Source organism: Staurois parvus, unplaced genomic scaffold (genome assembly GCF_062004578.1).
Source record: "Staurois parvus isolate SC_StPar_1 unplaced genomic scaffold, SC_StPar_1.0 ptg000287l, whole genome shotgun sequence".
Lineage (NCBI taxonomy): Eukaryota > Metazoa > Chordata > Amphibia > Anura > Ranidae > Staurois > Staurois parvus.
The window spans coordinates 25251322-25273431 of NW_028318083.1; the positions used below are offsets into that span (position 1 = coordinate 25251322).

Sequence of the window (22110 nt, forward strand, 5' to 3'; positions counted from 1 at the left end):
AAAGAGTTCCATTTACTGGAACAAAGGGGCCAAGCTCAACCCCTGAAAAACAACCCCATACCACAATCCCCCCTCTACACTTTACACTTGGCACAATGCAGTCAGGCAAGTACTGTTCTCCTGGCAACCGCCAAACCCAGACAGGTCCATGGGACTGCAAGACAGGGAAGTGAGATTTGTCACTCCAAAGAACACGTCTCCATTGCTCTAGAGTCCAGTGGCGGCGTGCTTTACATTACTACATCCGACGCTTTGCATTGCACTTGGTGATAAGGTAAGGCTTGGATGCAGCTGCTTGGCCATGGAAACCCATTCAATGAAGTTCTCTACGCATTGTTGTTGTGCTAATCTGAAGGCCACACGAAATTTGGAGGTCTTTAGCTACTGACTCTGCAGACACTTGACGATTTCTGCACACTGTGCGCTTCAACAGGTGCTGAATCCCACTCTGTCATTTTACATGGCATACCACTTAGTGGCTGAATTCGCTGAGCTCTTGAGAGCAACCCATTCTTTTACAAATGTTTGTAGAAGCAGTCTGCATGACTAAGTGCTTGATTTTATACACCTGTGGCCCTGGAGGTGATTGGAACTATATATAAAATATATTCAAACATATTAAATAGTTACATAGTTGGTAAGGTTGAATAAAGACATCAGTTCATCCAGTTCAACCTGTGTGGGTGTGAGCTCAAGTCAAAAATTCATCCCATATCCCTGTACATTGTGTTCACTAAGCTGCCCATCAAAGAGTTTTTTTAAACTATTAATACTTTCCGCTGACACTGCCGATTGTGGAAGGGAGTTCCATATCCTTACTGACTTGACAGTGAAAACCTCCTTACTCAGTTCATGGCTAAACTGCTTCTCCTCTAATTTCACTGAGTGGCCTCATGTCTTCTTATACTTCCTGAGACAGAATAGTTTATTCCTTATGCTAGAATCACCACTGAGGTATTTGTATATTGATATCATATCTCCTCTTAAGCGTCTCTTCTCCAGGGAGAATACGTTTAATGTTTGTAGTCTTTTCTCGTAACAGAGGTCCCCCGGGCCCCTTTTTAACTTTGTTGCCCTATTCTGGACTCTTTCCAGTTCTAGCACATCCTTTCTGAGGACTGGTGACCAGAACTGGACGGCATACTCCAGATGTGGCCAAACCAGAGTTTTGTAAAGTGGCAGGATTATCGTTTTATCTCTTGAGTAAATACCCTTTTTTATACATGTTAATATTCTACCAGCTTTACTTGCTGCAGCTTGGCATTGCATTCCACTGCTGAGTCTGTCATCCTCTAGGACCCTCAGATCTTTTTCCATCTTGGATTCCCAAGAGGTTTTTTCCCTAGCGAGTAACTTGCGTTCGTATTTTTAGCTCCCAAGTACATTACTTTACATTTTTCAATATTACACCTCACTTGCCATGTATTTGCCCACTCCTGTATTTTCTGTAAAGTTTCTATATCCTGCTGTGAAGTTATTGCCCTACTTAGCTTTGTATTATACGCAAATCTGAGATTGAGCTGTATACAGTATATCAACCTCTATATCATTTATAAAAAAAATTAAATAGAATCGGTCCCAGGACAGAGTCCTGGGGTACCCCACTTACCACTCCAGACCAGTTTGAATACAAGCTATTTATCACCACCCTTTGGATGCGCCCTTGTAACCAGTTTTCTATCCATGAAAAAACCCTATGGTCCATGCCTACAGTCCTTAGTTTGTAAATTAAGAGTTGATGGGGAACCATATCAAATGTTTTAGCAAAATCCAGGTACACCACACCCACAGGCCTTCCTTTATCTAGATGGCAGCTTACCTCCTCATATAATGTTAACAGATTGGTTTAGCAAGAACGACCTTTCATAAAGCCATGCTAATTACTACTAAAGATACGTTTTTCATCAGCAAAATCTTGGATATAGTCCCTTATCATCCCCTCCAATAGTTTACATACTATTGATGTTAGACTGACTGGCTTATAGTTTCCAGGAATATATCTCTTCCCTTTTTTAAATATTGGTACCACGTTGGCCTTTCTCCAATCAGCTGGTACCATTCCTGTCAGTATGCTATCCTTAAAAATTGGGAATAGCAGTCTGGCTATAACCAGACTGAGTTCTTTGAGGACTCTTGGGTGTAAGCTATCTGGTCCTGGAGATTTATTTGTGTTAAGCTTTTCAAGTCTTTTTCGGACACCGGCTTCTGTAAGCCACAATGGTACACTCTGTGATGCACTACTAATGATACAGTCATTAGTAAACCCCTCCTTTTCATTAGTAAAAACAGGGGAGAAGCAATTTAATGCAGTTGCCTTCTCCTTGTCGTTTGTAACCAACTTCCCTTCAGCATCTTTTTTGGGGCAAATATGTTCGGACCTCAATTTTTTACTATTACTATATTTAAAGAGTTTTGGGGGATTTCTTTTTACTTCCCTCTGCTATGTGTCTCTTGTGGTCTATCTTAGCTGTCCTGATTGCATTCTTACACTTCTTATTGCATTCCTTGTAGTGTTGGAATGCTGACAATGACCCCTCTGTATTATAATTTTTAAAGGCCTTTTTTTTCACTTTAATATGTCTTTTAACAGTAAAGTTTAGCCACCCAGGTTTAACCTTTGCTTTTTTATATTTGTTGACCATTGGAATACACTGGAGGATACCTCTATTTAATATGTTCCTAAAGTACTCCCATTTTCCTTAGTGTTCAAGGATTTGGTCCCATTTTATACAAGTTGGCTCTTTTGAAATTCAGTGTTCTTGTACTACCCATGTGTTTCCACATCTGCAATCAGATCTGAGCTATTAGTAATTAATAGGTCTAACAATGCATTCTTTCTAGTCGGGGCATCCACCAATTGACACATGAAGTGGTCCTGTAAGACATTTAAAAAATGACAATCTGTCCATCCGATCCATGATATGCTGAACCCAAGCATCTGGTAAACAACATACTGTTTGTTGATCATGGTTTTTGTGAAAGATTGCCCTGTCAGTCCTTCTAATAATGGAGTCCCCTACCACTAGTATCTGCCTAAATCTTTTCCCTCCTCCTTACTGGAGCAGTCATTCTCCGGGCAGCTAGGGGAAGGAGACTGTTCCAGCCGTACCACCCCTGAGCTGATATCCCTGACATTATGCAACTTAGCATATTTGTTGGAATGTATCAACTCAGGACCCTCTACCCCTCCTTCTAACCGTCACCCAGCTACATACCTTTCGCTCAAGCATCTCCATATCCCCTCCCCCCTTTATACTGGCCCCTACCAGCAGCTACTGGGTACTGTCCTAGCTCTTTTTCCAGGTTGTAGATGCTTCACAGTGTTGCCATCTGATACTCTAGATCCAAGATCTGCACTTCCAGAGAAACAACTAGATCACACCTAGCACAGCAGTATTCGCTCTCAAATGGCTCTTCAAGGAACGTATACATGTAGCAAGATGTGCACTGGGTCGCGTCACCAATCCTGTTGGACATTTTACCCTCTTACCTAATGGGGATATTCCAGGAAATTTTTTTTCTTCCCCTAATATATATACTTGTTTCTTAGACCTCCTTACTTAATTCTAATATCAGCAGTTTCTGTTATTATTTATTTATTTATTTTCTATTTGGGATACTCACAGTGCTACAAATTACCCGCAATACTCTAATTCACTCCAAGTCACCCCACCTTATTCCCAGCACTACAAGTTTCTCTAAATTACTCCCAGCACTCCAAATTACTCAGAACACTCCCACGTTACTTCCAACACTTCTGAATAACTTCCAACACTCCTGAATAACTTCCAACACTCCCAAATTACACCCAATCTCTAAGTTACTTCCAATATATCTGGTACTCTAAGCCACTTTCAGTACTCCAATCTGCCCCCAAAATGTCAGGTTACCCAAATTACTCTACTTACTCCAAATTCCTCTAAAAATACTCCCAGTACTTCAAGTTACTCCAGAAATACTCCCAATACTCTGGAAATACCCCCCAGTACTCTAAGTGACTCCTAAAATACTCCCAATACTCCAAGCTACTCTAAAATTACTACCAGTACTCTAAATTTAAAAAACAAAACATAGAATACTCCAAGTTACTCCCAGTGCTCCAATAATATTCACAATGCCTATTTCTCCCCTTGTTTTGTACTCACAAAGCTCCCACAGAACCCCCAGCTCCTGCAGTCAGTCCTGTCACTGTGTTACTCTCTCACCATGCCTGCAGGTTCACCTGTCAGTGTCAGTGTGTCCCTACTCCCGCCTCCTATTTCATGGCTTGCTGGCTCACCTGTCAGCTAGTCCCTCTGCCTCTCTCCTCCCGCCAGATTCCCTGTGCCTCTGGCATCTGGTAACTCCAACTAACAGCCTGCCTCTGTGTGCCTCCTTCTTCCCAGTGTTAGCCTGCTCTTACCTCTTCTCCACCGTCTGCCCTCTCTCAGCTCTCTCCATCAGCGTGATCTTGCTCCTCCTCCTCTTCAGCGTTAGCAGCGAGAGCCCGCAACTCCTCCTCTCCAGCATCTGCCCTCTCTTAGCTCTCTCCATCAGAGTGATCTTGCTCCTCCTGCTCTTCAGCGTTAGCAGCAAGAGCCCGCAATGCCTCCTCTCCAGCGTCTGCTCTCTCTCAGCTCTCTCCAGCAGCATGAGCCCGCACCTCTTCCTCTGGAGTGTCTGCCCTCTCTCAGGTCTCTCAATACTCCATCAGGAGCACTGTTTTCAAACATTCTTAATGCAGCATTAACCACACAAAATGCACTTCAAATCCAACCACACATTTTGCTACTTCCCTGTGGTTTTTTTGTATGTAATTCCAGAAATGTTTACCTTCTTATAAACTCATAAACTGCACTCCTCACATTTTGTATAGTTCAGCTGAGTAAAAAATATTAGTACTTCTTCCTACATTTTTCTTTATTTTAAAAAGGAACATGTTTTAGAAAAGGAAATAACAGTAAAATGAGAATGATAAAATGAGAATCATATAGTTAAAGTGTGACTATGGTCAAAATCTACAATAATTTATTAATTTCCACATTGTATTTCAAGATCCCCACACATTTACTTCCTTGAACTCTGTGACACATAGCCATTGATAGGCACTTCTGTATTACAGAATCCACAAAGCCTGCCTTTTGAACCACAGAGGTGCTGATAGGGGGAGTTTCAGGAGGCAGAGTCAGTACAGGAATCACTCAGGAAGTTGTGGAAAGAGATGACCAACAGACAAGCAGCACTCACAACATGAAAGGAGATTTTTCATGTAAGTGTATAAAAAAAACAGTGTTTGTATTGCTATTACAAATGCTGATATTAGAAAAGTACAATATCACACTTACCCTGTCTTCCTCTTCTCTAAAGTCTGGCATGGTGCTGATACAGAGGCTGACTGCTGTGATGGCCACAAAGGATACCGATAAACAGGCAAAAATCTTCCCAGGAATACCTGAGTGCGGGTTCTCAACCATGTCCCTGAGATGCTTCATGCACTGGGCCAATCGCCCACTGTCCTGCAAGGCACTTTGTGAATTTTCCTTGGAGGTGCCAAATTCTCCCTCATACATTTTGGCCTCAGCCAGTTCCTCTTCCTTCTGCTGCAGTTTTCTAAGGCAGCACCATTCCAGTTGTTCCTCCTCTATTCCCCAATATATAAGTTCTTCCTGGAAGGAAAGGGCACACATTTCTCTTAGTATCCTCAGTTTCCCAGCTGCCATGAAAGTCATAATAGTCCTAAAGGCACATGGGTTACGATCAAAAAAGAATTCATTGCAGTTAATGTCATAATCATCACACACATCCATTATTTCATCATAATTATTACAGGTTCTTAGTTTTCCAAGCCTTGTCAATGGACAGTCTTCCAGAGTGGTCCATGGGATCCTGTACTTGATGCCACCTACATTGATAATGACATGTCGAATTCTGTCTTCCACTTGTCCTCTGTAAAATCTCTCCTCGCCTGGACGAAGGAGCTTAGCTGTTTTATAGAAGACCCCCTTTCTGGTCCGTACCTCACACAGGTTCTCTATATTTTTGAATCTGAAGGAGGTAAAGTCGGCTTCTGCTTTCCCCGCCAATAATGCCATTTCCTGATACATTGGTTTTCTTCATTGAGGCAACCACTGTTTCTAGAGAAAAACAGGTGGAGAGACCCTAGTGTGCAAAACAGCTGCAGATCTGAAAGAGAAGAAAATGTGATTGTTGGTTGGCACAGTTTATAGGACCAAAGTACAGCAAAATAAATATAATCGTATTCCAGACATAGGACATCTATAATCAATTAACTTCAACTGCTGTTCAGTCTTGCATGTACTAGGGAAAGCTGCTTTTGGTGACTGTGTATGAAGAAATGATTATGATTCATGATTTATTGCCTTCTTTCGCTCTGCATACCACAGGGTAAATGAGAAGAAAAAAGCATACTCAGCAGGGAGTCTGCTTAACCAATTTAATACAAGGTCACTGTATTTTTATGACAAGGCCAGTATTTGTGTTGTTGAAACATGCTTGTTAAACCAAGATTTTACACATTTTATTTGTTGTATATTAACCACTTTGCGCTGGCCATACACATATATGTGCCCTCTAGGCAGGTGGGCCTTAATGCTGAGCGGTCACATATATGTATTAACAACTTACTGTACTGAGAGTGCAATCCCTGCATGGATGCCGGTTTAGAATGGTAAGTTTCAGATGCATACTTGCTATTGGGAGCTTTTCGATTATGTGACTGCTGTGACAGCCAATCACAGTGGTCCCATGATCCAAATGCCTTCCTCCACCTCCCAGCATCTAGAAACGTTTAACCACTTGCCCTACAAAGGATTTACCCCCCTTCCTGACCAGGCCATTTTTTGAGATACGGCGCTGTATTACTTTAACTGACAATTGCAAGTGTGATGGTCATGCAACGCTGTACATAAACTAAATTTATGTAATTTTTTTCCGACAAATAGAGATTTCTTCTGGTGGTATTTGATCACCTCTGCTTTTTTTTAACTTTTGCGCTATAAACAAAAAAAAGACCAACAATTAAAAAAAAAATATATATATATATATTTTTTACTTTTTTCTATAAAACATATCCAATAAAGAATTATAAAAATAAAATTTCTTCATAAATTTAGTCCAAAATGTATTCTGCTACGTCTTTGCTTAAAAAAAAATTCCCAGTAAGTGTATATTAATTGGTTTACACTAACGTTATAGCGTCTACAAATGGTGGTATATATACTTGAATTTTTATTTATTTATTTATTTTTACTAGTAATGGAGGCAAGCAACAACTTATAGCGAGACTGCGGCGGATATTCTGACACTGGGTGGGAACTGACTATCTGCCACTGACATCCCCAGTGACACTAATACAGTGATCAGTGCTAATAAAAAAAACTGACACTGTACTAATGACACTGGGCAGGAAGGGGTTAACATCTGGGGCAATTAAAGGGTTAAGAGTGTTCTGTGTGTGTTTTACATTATGTGCTGTGTGCTGTTTTACTTGGGAGACATGCTGCTTTGTATCTCGCTGCTATCTAGAGAGATACAAAATAGCATGTCCATGCTGACAGGAGAGAAGCCTGTGTTGTTTACACACAGATCTCTCCTGTCAGCTTTGCCGACAATCACTGAGTCCCGGCCGGGAATTGACATCTCCAGCAAGCAATAGCAGTGTGGGTAGTGCGGCGTGCGCCCCGTACTCGGGAATGCAAATCACGTCTATATATGTGATTTTGCGCAGCCATGCTGCCATGTAGCAGTACATCTTCTATAGGGTGGCGGGCAACTGGTTAAAGAGCCAGGAGGCGTCGGCGTGAAGGGGTTAAACTTCTTTTGGAAAAAAACATTTCAAGATGAGTACAGTGCTTAATAACAGGTACCATATTCTACTTCTTGTAGTATAGAAAATCCCCACCAGTGCCTGGACTATATTCTACACAAAGAGTGACTTTGTGAAAGACAGTTTTTCCATAACCTTAGGTAGACCCCCACATGTGACCACAATTGTAACTGGTGATAGGTTGCTCAGGCACCAAGGGCAGCTTATAGTGATTTTAAAGGCTATTTTTTTAAAAAAATATTACAAAAAAATTTATACTTATCTGCTCTGTGGAATGGCATTGCAAAGAGCAGTCTCTTACCATCTCTTCTGGAGTCCCCTGCTGGCGCCCTCTGCTCTTCTCTGAGTGCCCCCTCAGCAAGCTGGTTGCTGAAGGGGCACTCATGCGGGCGCGCTCCCAAGCCAGGCTGTGTGCATTCATAGGCACACACAGTATGCCTCAGACACGCCCCCGATCCCTCCTCACAGGATTTCACCGACTGCAGCAGGAGGCTATGGCTCCCGCTGCTGCCTGTGTGTCCTTTGAGGAGAAGACATGAAGAAAGCTTGTGCTGCACATGGGGGAAAGAGGAACAGGTATTGGTAGTATTTTTTACCTTAATGCAGAGAATGCATTAGGGTAAAAAAAAAACTTTTGCCTTTAGAATCAATTTAATGGAATGGGAAGGATGTAAGTCTTTTCTCCCCAAATCTCAAATACTAGTTGGAAAGATGGATATGTGGCAGCAGCACTGGTGGGGGATTTTCATTACAAGAGGAAAATTCAAGAATCTTATGGTGCCTCTATTCAGCACTGTATTAATGTTACATTTTTAAATGTTAATCATATACATCAAAGAATTAAAGGGAAACTACAATGGCATGGGACCATTTTTGAAAATACTTTAAGTATATATGTTTTCAAACTGATACGTTACATATTTGTTTTTACATGTATGTGTGTGTTTATCAATCTACTTTAATTGGATGAGTGTATAGCCAGCTTTAGGTACAATGCTAAAAGTTTTAGATAACTTGTAGATAAATTCTGAAACTTTCTAATTTCATCATATCATTGCCCATGTATAAGCATGCTTGTGGTGTGTCCAAATACAGTATTTGATTTATACTCCTCTGTCTAATCAAATGTGCATCGAAAACAGGACAAAACTACTGTTTCTACTTTTCAAGCCTGATCAGCTTTAATTTGCAGCTTTTTCTAAGGACATAGCTTGGCAAGAGGTTACCACAAGCATACTCATACAGCATGGCACAAATGTCTTTTATAGAGGTTACACTTAGCTTTTCTTTTTTTCTTTTTGAAAATTAATGCAGATATTTAATGGGAAAGCCTTAAAGTGAATAGATTGCTACTAAACATCATATTATCAATAGAATGTAACTTTTAAAGTTGTCCATTAGCAGATTTTTGAATGAGCGTTCAAAAATTCATATTGGAAATTACCAGTACATTCACTGACTTAATGAATGCTGTTCAAAAGTGCTTCAAAATTCTGTTTGCTTTTAACAGCTGATTTTGGAACAAATATATTTTACTGAACAAAATCCACATATACTGTTAGAAAGTCATTTGTTCGAGGAAAAAATTTTCAAACTGCTAAAACAAAAATTTCAAATGAAATTTTACTAGTGTATGGCCAGCTTAACTTTTTTTTTCTAGGATATTGTTAGGTATAGTTAGATAAATCTTTGCCCAGGTTACGAACAAGATAGGTTCTGTAGGTTTGTTCTTAAGTTGAATTTGTATGTAAGTTGGAACATTTTTTAAGTGTAACTCCAGCTAGAGTTGCACCGATACCAATACTGGTGCCGATACTAAGCATTGGCATGAATATCGGTACTTGTGCAAATGCACTGATACCTGAAACAGATACCAGAATGATATCAGCTTGGAAGCTGAGAGGGCTACATTCCCCCACATGGCGGTGAGACCCGTTACATGTCCCTTGCTGACTGCTGTACTCCTGGTGGTGAGTCCTGTGCCTTGCTCTATTTCTGGCAGTCCTGTTACATGTCCCTTGCTGTACTTCTGGCACTGAGTTCTGTTACATCTCTTGCTGTACCTCTGGCGGTGAGTCCTGTTACATATCCCACATATCTCTTGCTGTACTTCTGGCAGTGAGTCCAGTTACATGTCCCACATTTATTTTGCTGTACTTCTGGTGGTGAGTCCTGTTACATGTCCAACACGTCTCTTGCTGTACTTCTGTTCTGGTAGTGAGTCCTGTTACATGTCCCACATGTCTCATGCTGTACTTCTGCTTATTACACAGGATGGCATATACAGTCTTTGTTGCTTTGGACATTCAATGTTTATTGCACTAGACCTGCCACATGCCATTGGGAGGACTGTCCACTTACACAGCTTATATAGCTCATGCATTGAGTTCTTTGCTATATCCACTTTATGGCTGACTTGAAGCCTATCCATCCATTGTGGCTTAGCACCTCACACCCATGTTTTTAGGGGGCTGGCCCGAGCGGGACCGGTGATGCATAATTATATGTTTTTCTTTTGATATGAAATAAACTGAAGGAGGTAGCCGTCTGGATGCATGTGTCATTTTTCTTATTTTGCATATACAGTCATGGCCACAAATACTGGCATCTCTGTTAGATAAAGCACCACATCTCCCAGAAAAGTATTGCAATTACAAATATTAAGGGATTCTTGTGTTTATTTCTTTTTTTGTATTAGTAAAATTAAATAACAAGCATGTCTATACTTACCTGCAATGTGCAGTGGTATTGCACAGAGCAGCCCCGATCCTCTTCTTTTCGGGTCACCACCTACACTCCTTGCTCTTCCCCCTCGAGCAGTACTCTCAGGGAAAGCTACTCATCCTGGGGGTATTGCTACATGCATGACCTCAACCTGCTGCTCTATGCATCTGTCAGGAATGGACTGGCCAGCAATGGTGGGACTCACCTGCCTTATGGGCTGCAGTACCAGGGCTGGCCAGCGGGTGCTCCCAGCAATCAGAGACTCAACCTTGCAGCCAGCTAAACACCTGAAACTGCTTATACTGGTGTATTTAAGGGATGGCCAGACCTGCAGACTCTGCCTTGGTGTGTGTTTTTCCTGGGCCCTGTATCCTGTTCCTGTCTTGTTGCTGACCCTGCCTGATCTGACCTCTGCTGACTTCTCCTGCTCTGACCCCGGCTCGTTCCTGACCATCCCTCTGCCTGACCCTCTGTACCACGCTGCCCGCTACCTGCTGAACCTGGCTTGTGACCCCGACCATTCTCCGCTTGCTCCCCCTGTACCTACCTGCCCGATTGATATTGACCCGGCCTGCCTGACAACGCTTGCATTGTATGTACTGTTATCTGTGGGTGGTTTGGTTTGGTTCGTTTGCACTGTGTTATGTTTTAGTATTGCACTGCGTTTATGTTTGTATTGTTAGTGTCAATAAATTATATTGTTTATAACATATCTGAAGTCTGCGTTTCCCTGCGTCAGTCACACACCTCTGGTCATACCCGGGAGCCCTGACATTACACCAAGGCCAATCCTGACCAGAAGTGGCTGCACAGGGAAGCCATCTTGGTTTGTTGATGGGAAGGATGGATCTTGATGAGGTTGTGTATTTATATCTACTAGTGTTTGATGACAGAGAGTATGCTTATCAAACTCTGAGGGAGTATACCCGGGATGAACTGCTAGAATGTATACGGCTCGCTCATGTTCTAGTAGATCAGGGCACAGAATTCTCTGAGGTGCAGCCATTGATTCAGATTTGTGCGGAGTTAGTTTCATCTGGTATCCCCGAATGCAGGGATGAATTTTTGCCGCCATTTAGTGCCGACCAGGTAGAGTCCCTGGTATGGTTATTAGAGGATGATGTGGATTGCTTCTTGGAGCATTATGCTGCATGTTCACCACAGGTACTAAGAGATTGTATAAACGCAGTGCAGTCTTTGGTCAGACAGGCTTTGTGTAAGCTCAGCTTTGTTCAACCCATACTGCAGACATGGACAGATTTGTTGCACCCAGCCTCAGTCAGCCTACAAAAACCCAGTCCTGCTTCTAATCTATTTCCTCAAAGCTCTATTCCTGCATTCCCAACAGCTCCTCCTGCCCTGCTATCTACTGCATGTCAGTACCCTGTTCCCTCTCGCTGCACCTATCCCGCCTTTAACCCTGTAAAAAAGCCCTCTGTAGCAACTGCTCCCTCCCCTGTTCCATCCTCCAGCTCTTCTCTGTCTCCAGCTGCTCCATTCGTTTGCAGACCTGCATTTACTTGCAGTGCTCCAGTAGTTAAAACCAGAAAAAAGCAGAAATTCTTTCCAACCAATACCATCCTGCCAGTATCCAAACCGGTGAGCCTGCCGTCTGAGAACCTGCCTTCCGTGGTTCAGCCTGGTGCCTCGGCACCCGCACTTCAACCTGATGTCTGTACCCGGCCTGATGTCTGTACCCAGCCTGATGCCTGTACCCAGCCTGATGCCTGTACCCAGCCTGATGCCTCTATTCAGCCTGATGCCTCTATTCAGCCTGATGCCTCTACCCAGCCTGATGCCTCTACTCAGCCTGATGCCTCTCTTCAGCCTGATGCCTCCCTTCAGCCTGATGCCTCCATTCAGCCTGATGCCTCTACTCAGCCTGATGCCTCTACTCAGCCTGATGCCTCCACTCAGCCTGATGCCTCTACCCAGCATGATGAACTGATCCAGCCTGATGATCCTATTAGGCCAGTTGACTCGATGCCCGCTGTTGATCCAGATGATCCGGTACCTGATCCGGTGCCCGCTGTCGTGCCAATTGACTCAGAGCCCGCTGTCGTACCTGGTGACTCGGTGCCCACTGCCTTGCCAGATGACGCGGTGCCCGCTGGCGAGCCAAATGACCTGATGCCTGGTGACCCGATGCCCGCTGTCCAGCCAGACGATCCAATGCCTGGTGACCCGGTGCCCACTGCCTTGCCAGATGACGCGGTGCCCGCTAGCAAGCCAAATGACCTGATGCCTGGTGACCCAGTGCCCGATGTCATACCTGGTGACCCGATGCCCGCTGTCGAGCCAGACAATCCGGTACCTGATGACCCGGTGCCCGCTGTTGTGCCAATTGAGTCAGAGCCCACTGTCGTGCCTGGTGACTTGGTGCCCACTGTCTTGCCAGATGACACGGTGCCCGCTGTTGAGCCAAATGACCTGATGCCTGGTGACCCGATGCCCGCTGTCCAGCCAGACGATCCAATGTCTGACCCAGTGCCCGCGGTCATGCCAGTTGACTCGGAGCCCACTGCCTTGCCAGATGACGCGGTGCCCGCTGTCGAGCCAAGTGACCTGATGCCTGGTGACCCGATGCCCGCTGTCCAGCCAGACGATCCATTGTCTGACCCAGTGCCAGCGGTCATGCCAGTTGACTCGGAGCCCTCTGTCGTGCCTGGTGACCCGGTGCCTGTCGCTCCGCCTGGGGGTCCGGCGCCCGCCGCTCCGCCTGGGGGCCCGAGACCTGTCGCTCCGCCTGGGGGTCCGGCGCCCGCCGCTCCGCCTGGGGGCCCGAGACCTGTCGCTCCGCCTGGGGGTCCGGCGCCCGCTGCTCCGCCGGGGGGCCCGATGCCTGTCGCCCCGCCTGGGGGCCCGATGCCTGTCGCCCCGTCTGGGGGCCCGATGCCTGTCGCCCCGCCTGGGGGCCCGATGCCTGTCGCCCCTCCTGGGGGCCCGGCGCCCGCCGCTCCGCCTGGTGGCCCGGCGCCCGCCGCTCCGCCTGGGGGCCCGATGCCTGTCGCCCCGTCTGGGGGCCCGATGCCTGTAACCCCGCCTGGGGGCCCGGTGCCTGCTGCTCCGCCTGGGGGCCCAGGGCCCGCTGCTCCGCCTGGTGGCCCGCTGCCTCGCCTGGTGATCCGATGTGCCTCTGCCCGGAGTCCAGCCCGATGTGCCTCTGCCCGGAGTACAGCCCGATGTGCCTCTGCCCGGAGTCCAGCCCGATGTGCCTCTGCCCGGTGTGCCGCTGCCCGATGGGCCACTTCCCGGAGTACTGCCCGGTGTGCCGCTGCCCGGAGTCCTGCCCGGTGTGCCAGTCTTTGATATCCCACCAGTTACCAGACCCGGGCGGTGGAACATTTTGCCCAGCTAGGACTATTTGGAGCGTCCTGAGGCCGCTCCTTGAGGGAGGGGTACTGTCAGGAATGGACTGGCCAGCAATGGTGGGACTCACCTGCCTTATGGGCTGCAGTACCAGGGCTGGCCAGCGGGTGCTCCCAGCAATCAGAGACTTAACCTTGCAGCCAGCTAAACACCTGAAACTGCTTATACTGGTGTATTTAAGGGATGGCCAGACCTGCAGACTCTGCCTTGGTGTGTGTTTTTCCTGGGCCCTGTATCCTGTTCCTGCATCCTGTTCCTGTTCCTGTCTTGTTGCTGACCCTGCCTGATCTGACCTCTGCTGACTTCTCCTGCTCTGACCCCGGCTCGTTCCTGACCATCCCTCTGCCTGACCCTCTGTACCACGCTGCCCGCTACCTGCTGAACCTGGCTTGTGACCCCGACCATTCTCCGCTTGCTCCCCCTGTACCTACCTGCCCGATTGATATTGACCCGGCCTGCCTGACGACGCTTGCATTGTATGTACTGTTATCTGTGGGTGGTTTGGTTTGGTTCGTTTGCACTGTGTTATGTTTTAGTATTGCACTGCGTTTATGTTTGTATTGTTAGTGTCAATAAATTATATTGTTTATAACATATCTGAAGTCTGCGTTTCCCTGCGTCAGTCACACACCTCTGGTCATACCCGGGAGCCCTGACATTATCTGTAAGACACAGAGAGTTGCGGCTTGCCCCCCCCTCTTCTCACTAGCCCACTGGCTGTGATTGACAGCAGTGGGAGCCAATGGGTTCCCACTGCTTGGGCTCCTGCTGCTGTCTCAGCCAATGTGGAGTAAGAGTCTCCAGACAGCTGCAGCTGTCGAGGATGCCACTGCATCAGAGAGGGCTCAGGTAAGTATTGCGGGGCTGGAGAATGCATGAAGGTAAAAACCTTGAGCCTTTAGAGCCACTTTAAAAATGCTGGATGCTCGGATGGCAGCAGAAAGAATGTACAACAAGCAGTGGTGAGAGCAGCTTCATATTATATGTCTAATCCATTATTTTTTTCTTAAATAAACTGTGGCTCAATAATTTTTCATTTTCTGTTTTTTTTCCCTCAAGGTGGAGAGACTTCTTTACTTCAACCTTTCAGTGCAAACAGATACCAGAAATATCTGAACAGTCTGGAAATTTTTTTAAATCAACGAAACCAACCTATGCATGGCAGACTGTAAACTTTGTTCTGCAAAAATATTAAGAGGAGGGTCAAAAATAAGTGGCAGACTACAAACTTTTTTTCTGGAAAAATATCACGAGGAGGTTCAAAAATAAGTGCTTATAATTTCAGTAATCTCATGAAACACCTCCAAATGAAACACAAAAGTAAGCATGGAGAATTTACAGCTGTCGATAACTCTAACACTAGCACTCAGCAGCTGACACTGCAGCAAACCCTTCTCAAGACGAGAAAAATTATCCATGGATAACCCAAGGGATACAAATCACTATTCTTGATGACCAGCCACTATCAATAATTGACAATGTGGGTTTTTTGGCAACTTCCCCGTTTTGTCACAGATGTTGTCTTGACACAGTGAAAAAACACATTACCAGCATTATGCAGGAGGACATATAAAGGCAATCAGTTTCACCACAGTAGTGTATGTCCAGTGTCTGTAATTAGCCTAACTGCACAATGAATTGATGGCAATTTCACAAGACATGCACCACTCAAAGAACTTTCAAGGCTCTCACACAGGCCAAGATATAAAGAGCAAAGTTGAAGAAATTCTTGAAACTTCCGAAAAGTTCTGTCCATGTGGTAGTCCATGATACTGCCAGAAATATAATAAATGGTGTGGAAGATGCTGGACTTCAGAGTCTTTCTTGTGTGGCATATACACTGCAGCTGGCTGTCTTCAAGTGTCTTTTATCACAGTGCAGTTGGGCGCAGAATAGTTGGCCACTTTAAACATTCAAACTTGGCATATTCTCGGCTGCAAGATATTCATATCCAGCTCGGTCAACCCGTTAAAAGACTTCAACAAGATGTTCAGACTCGCTGGAACAGCACTTTTTACATGCTGCATTCTCTTACTGAGCAGAAGCGGGCCATTGGAGTATAGGTGCCAGAACATGAGCTGCCTGCAGCTATCACTGCAAATCAGTGAAATCTCATGGAAATGATGAATAACATCTTGGCTCCCTTTAACCACTTGCCAACCGCGCTATAGTTGAATGACGGCTACAGCGCGGTTGTCCAGTTCTGGGAGGGTGTCATATGACGTCCTCCCAGAACGCGCCCTCCTGCGTCCCCAGGGGCACGCACATAGCGATCTTCGTGATCACTGTGTCCTACAGACACAGCTGATCACGTGATGTGTTAAATGACCAATCATAGCGGCCTTTTACCAGTGATCAGCTGTGTCCAATGACACAGCAAATCACTGGTAAATGCAGCTGCTGGTTATCGGCTGCACTTTCCTCACGCTGTCACAGTGTGGGGAAAGTACTGCCGAAAACCGTCAATTGTCAGAGGATGGATCGGCACCAATTATCAGGGCACTGATCATCAGTGCCCAGCAGTGCCACTCACCTGTGCCCATCAGTGCCTATTAGTGCCACCCACCTGTGCCCAGCAGTGCCACCCACCTGTGCCGCCAGTCAGTGCCAAGCAGTGCTGCCAGTCAGTGCCATCAGTCACTGCCGCCAGTCAGTGCCACCCATCAGTGGCCATCATCGTTGCATATCAGTGCAGCATCATCAGTGCCAATCAGTGCTGCCTATCAGTGCCCATCAGTGCTGCCTATCCATGCCACCTCATCAGTGCCGCCTATCAGTGCCCATCAGTGCTGCCTATCGGTGCTCATCAGTGCTGCCAATCAGTGCAGCCTCATTAACACACATCAGTGGAGAAAAATTACCTGTTTGCAAAATGTTATAATAGAAACTTTTTTTTCAAATTTTTTTGCTCTTTTTTTGTTTACAGCACAAAAAATAAAATACCCAGTGATGATTAAATACCACTAAAGAAATCTCTATTTGCGTGAAAAAAATTATAAACATTTCATATGGGTACAGTGTCGCATGACCACGCAACTGTCATTCAAATTGCGACAGCGCTGAAAGCTAAAAATTGGCCTGGGCAGGAAGGGGGTATACGTGCTCGGTAGGCAAGTGGTTACTGACTCGCCAAGTGAGTTGTTCTGATTATTTTGCCTCAGATGTAATTCCTGCAGTCACTGTGCTACAGAGACTCTTACCAAAAGAAGTGGATGAGGACACGTTACTGCATCGCTACTTCACACAGTCTAAGGTAATATTGAATGTCTGCTATAAATTCATAAAAGATTATTTAATTTGCTAATAAAATAAAAAAGATTAAATGTTAGGGTGAGCTGATCTACTATTGAACATTTTAACCTGTTCATGCCAGCCGAACACAAATGTGCGGCCTCCCGGCGTCTGGGCCTAGACACCAAGCAGCCGCACATTTGCGTTCTATTAAAAAAAGACATATGGCTGGAGCAGCACTGGCTGAGGCTACACTCATTCATATTTTCATGTACTGGGTTGGTGAGAGGTGCTCCTTCCTTTCACTGATGATGCCTTACTGCCAGCTGCTAACAACATCCTTGGCATCCTTGAATGAGCAACATAATTATTTATGTTTTGTGAAATTTGTTTTTTTCACAAATTGGTAAGACGTTGAAATAGAAGCACATCAAAGAGTTTTTTATATTTTTAAATTACACATTTTTTTTATAATGTTTTTTGAGGTACAGTTCTGCTCCTCATGCTTAAACATAACTAACTGTATTGCACTTGGCTGGTATGTTTACATACATGTTATTTAATATCTAATAATTTAAACATGTTCTGTGAAATTTTAGCTTTCATAACTTTGTAACAAGCAAATAAAATGGTTTTGTTTCATACTGTCTTTTGAGTTACAGTTCTTCATTATTATAAAGAAACGGTAATAATTTTTCATTAGTCGAAAAAATTTTTTCACATGCCACTAAAAATAGGTATCAGTAATTGGTATCGGTGCCCACTTGAGGGAAAGTATCGGTACTCGTCTTCAAAAATTGGTATCGGTTCATCCCTAACTCCAACCAAAAATGTATTTATGCAGTGAGCTGGGATTGCTGACAGGTCAGTAGATGGCAGCATGCGGTGAGCAGCAAGATGGCCGCCCGGTGGTTTCCAGGACCAGTATGTCACGCTGCCTCCATTCTTAAGTATGAGTCATATCTAAGTCGGATGTTTGTAACTCGAGGATTGCCTGTAGTACATATTTTGCCTTTATCAATTCAGTTACAGAGCATTGTGTCTGTTTACAGCCACATGTCTGTTTACAGCCTTGAAGAGTCAAATGTTTGGGCTGACCTGAAAGATTCTGAGAACCAGTCAAGAATACAAGCTTAGCTGACACGATGTACAGTATATATATATATATATATATATATATATATATACACACACATATACAGTATATATACTTATATGTTCCTATTGATAAATATTAAAAATTAAAGTGGATCTAGGGTCGATATGTAAAACCATATATTCATTTTCGTATTGTATTTTAATACCCTATTCCTAATAATCTGAACAATTGTTAAATTTGTAAAATTTGTGAAGAATTCCACACACTTCCTTCATTAAATTCTGTGACACGTATTCACTATGACCTGTGATTGGACACTGCTGTGTCACACATTTCACAGAGCCTGCCTTCTCAACTACAGAGGTGCTGAGAGGAGGAGTTTCAGGAGGTGGAGTCAGTACAAAGATCACTGCTTGCAGGCAGCAAGGTACCATGTGATATATAGTCCTTAGAAACTGAATGTAAAAAGTAGAGGAGAAGCTGCAAAGCATGCAGGGAATCCAGGAAGTTGTGGAAAGAGCCGGCCAGCAAACAGGCAGCAATCACAATCTGAAAGCAGTTTTTTAAATAAGCTTATATGGAATTGTCAAAAATAACTATTGCTTTACAATTACCACAACTCATTTATATGGACCAGATACAGGGTCAAACGTGCCAGCTGGAAAGAGATGGCCAGCTGACAGGCAGAACTGCTGGTTATCGTATCGCTCCTGTTATCCTTTCTACGGTTACAGTATAAAATATTTCAGGAATTAAAACAGCAGACGATTTACACCACTAAAAACTTTTTCACCATTGTCATTCAGAAATGCTTGTCTGTAGCTTTTTTGTTTATACTTTTCAGTAAAATATCTTTAGAGATCTTTTAAATGTTGATCATATACGGCAAAGAATAGCCCTGCAAAAAGCAAGTTAGACACTGTCAAGGCCATCTGTTGAGTAAAGAGGGCATAGCGGGCCCATATATACTTCATCACTCTGTATATGTACTGTATAATATAAGGCTGTGCCAGCCAAAATAATTTTTTACAAATGTGATCCATAAACACGTATATACTTACAGATATATGTATTGCTTTTATTCATAGGTGTTATTGGGCATCTCGTGAATATTTCCTCCACTGAACTTAAATATGACAAAATAAGAGTCTGATTGAACAACACGCTGTTATACTGCATAACATATGAATCTCTAGAACTATGAGCCTTGTATATCACTCAGTGATCACGGTAGCGCATGAGATGTTTCATTTACAAACAAATCAAATGAAGCCCAGTTTACATTTCATTTGAAATTTGTTCTTTTATAAAGAGCTTTAACCATGGGTGCCAATAAATAGAATAAACATCATGAATTCTGTTATTCTAGTCTTGTTAATATAACACTTGATGCTTATATAAAATAGAAAAAGTTGCCATCCTGATCGAAGAAAATTATATCCTTATAATATCTCCGTCTTACTTCTAATTAAGTGTGGATTATAAACCCAGCAATACTTCAGAAAAACAAAATGGCAGTAGACTAGTGCAAAAACTGCCTAAAGATGGTTTTTAATAAATCCCATGCGGAGTAATTTGTCACTACTTAGGTGAATGCAATATTTTATTTATTAGATCTCGTAGATCATAGAAAAGGCGGACAAGGACATGGTGAACATAATACAATCATGTTATAAAATCGAAGAATTAAAACTGGAAAACCGTTCAGCGTCTTCAATTTAGCTGTGTGGGCAATAAATGATCAATATGAGGCTGTAAAGATTCTTCTGTGTTCATCAGATGAGGTTTCCATAGTTTTTAACCTAATCAATTCGTTTTTCCTCTTAAAGTAAGCTTCAACGCATATATCCCTATAGGAACCACATCAGCTCTTGCATAAGAGAAATTTTTTGAACCCTTATAGGGGCACATCTTAAGGAAACATGAATGTTTGAATGCAACTTATAGAGACTTCCATACTACTTATTTCTTGGATTCCATCATCATTACCAATATACAAATGTTTTTCACTTCATCAGTGGGAATAGACCAGGTTTTCAATATGAAACCTCACCTAAACACATATAATTTTTTGGATCATTATCCACTATTCTTGGTCATACTAGGAAATTTATATTCACCATTTACAAGATACGGTACACTCACCCAGAAGGAACCTCTCCATATATGCGTTGAAGCTTACTTAAAGAGGAAAAACGAATTGATTAGGTTAAGAAGTATGGAAACCTCATCTGATGAACACAGAAGAATCTTTACAGACTCATATTGATCATTTACTGCCCACACAGCTAAATTGAAGACGCGGAACGGTTTCCCAGTTTAAATTCTTCGATTTTATAACATGATTGTATTATTAGTTTTTGCACTAGTCTGCTGCAATTTTGTTTCTCTAATATAACACTTGATCCTACCTCCAAAGGAAATGCAGTCTTCGTGTATGTCAGTGTGATCAGGCACAGAATGAAAAGTTTTATATGAGTGTACTGTATGTGTGAGTAGGAAATAGTATTATTAATTTATGTATTTCAGTATCAATGTATTCCTCCATGATTTATAGGAAAAAACTGAACTGTTCACCTCACACAGCAGTTTAAAGCGCTAGTAAAATGCACCAAAGAAGAAAAAAATATGGGCACCCAGGTGGTTTTAGTCATATTGTGCTAGTATGCACTGCATACTAGCACATTATGACAGACTTACCTGAAACCGAAGTCCTCCAGCGGTGCTCTGTCACGGGTCACGGTGCTTTCATTTTCACCCAGTTCTCCTTCTGTGTTCACGGGCTTTAGCCCTATGAATGGCTGAGATGCAATGATATCACTTCTGCGAATGCACGTGGGAGTCACATCACAGAGCTTTGACGGAACAGCACGGTTATTCCGTTCCCTCAGAGTGCATGCGTCGGTGACGTCACCGGCTGCTGCAAAAAGTGAATAGCTCCAAAATGGTACACATTTGATGAGACATTTACAGTACCTATAGGTAAGCCTTATTATAGGCTTACCTATAGATAAATATCAAAGAAGTGGCTTTACTACTACTAAAATGTAAAGTTCCGGTCCAATGAGAGACCCTCAAGGTGGGCATAAAACAGAAAAACCCTAATATAAGTGCCATGGTAAAAAACAAATTACATTTTTTTTTTCTCAAAAAAGGGTACATCAGGAAAACTTAGAATAATTAGTTTCACTACCTTAAAGTGAAGTAATAAGAAAAAATAGATTGTAAACCAAATAAATGTTAACATATTTTGCTCAGCAACCTAAAACATGTAAGATATATATAAAACCTTTAAAATTAGTAATATTGAAATAAGCATTGGCAAACGATGTGCAGACTTTACTATTAGTATTTGACTTACACCACAGGTTATTAGCAAATACTGGTTGTTACAAACAGAACAGCAAGTAAAAAAGTTGAAGGATTCTATTCCCTGGGATTCTGAGTATTTGCATTAACATTTAATGGAAGATGCCCAGGATTGTTTAGTCTTTACTTTGGAAGTTACAAATCAAAGAGAACATAAAAGTACCGGTAATTCCTCCAATCAAGAGATCTTTCAAGCATTGATGCAATTCAGCAGGAACAGAAACTCAAACTGTTCACGTTTCTAGGGAAAACCCGAGATAAAGAAAAGAATTATAATTTTACAATGAAGGACTCAGTATCATAGCTAAATTATTCTCTTTAAATTAACTAAAATTGTAATAATTTTCAGCTAATATTCTCATCCAGTACAGGCATCACAATTACAAAAATTGTCATTGGGATTTCAGAGAGACTGCGCTTTTTAAACACAAACACCAAATCAAAGAAAAAAATCTACAAAAAAAACAAATTTTTATTCACATATAAATATGAT

General features: G+C 43.1%; 1 protein-coding gene across 2 annotated transcripts in view; it reads right to left on the bottom strand.

Moving 5' to 3' along the window:
• Window positions 1-22110, bottom strand: part of KCNG2 (potassium voltage-gated channel modifier subfamily G member 2) — a 186717-nt gene that overhangs the window by 62827 nt on the left and 101780 nt on the right. For both annotated transcript variants that reach the window (XM_089682337.1, XM_089682338.1), the window contains exon 2: window positions 5325-6162. In XM_089682337.1, coding sequence (XP_089538463.1) covers window positions 5325-6083 — 759 coding nt within the window. In that variant the 5' untranslated portion in view covers window positions 6084-6162. The remainder of the gene's footprint in view (window positions 1-5324; window positions 6163-22110) is intronic.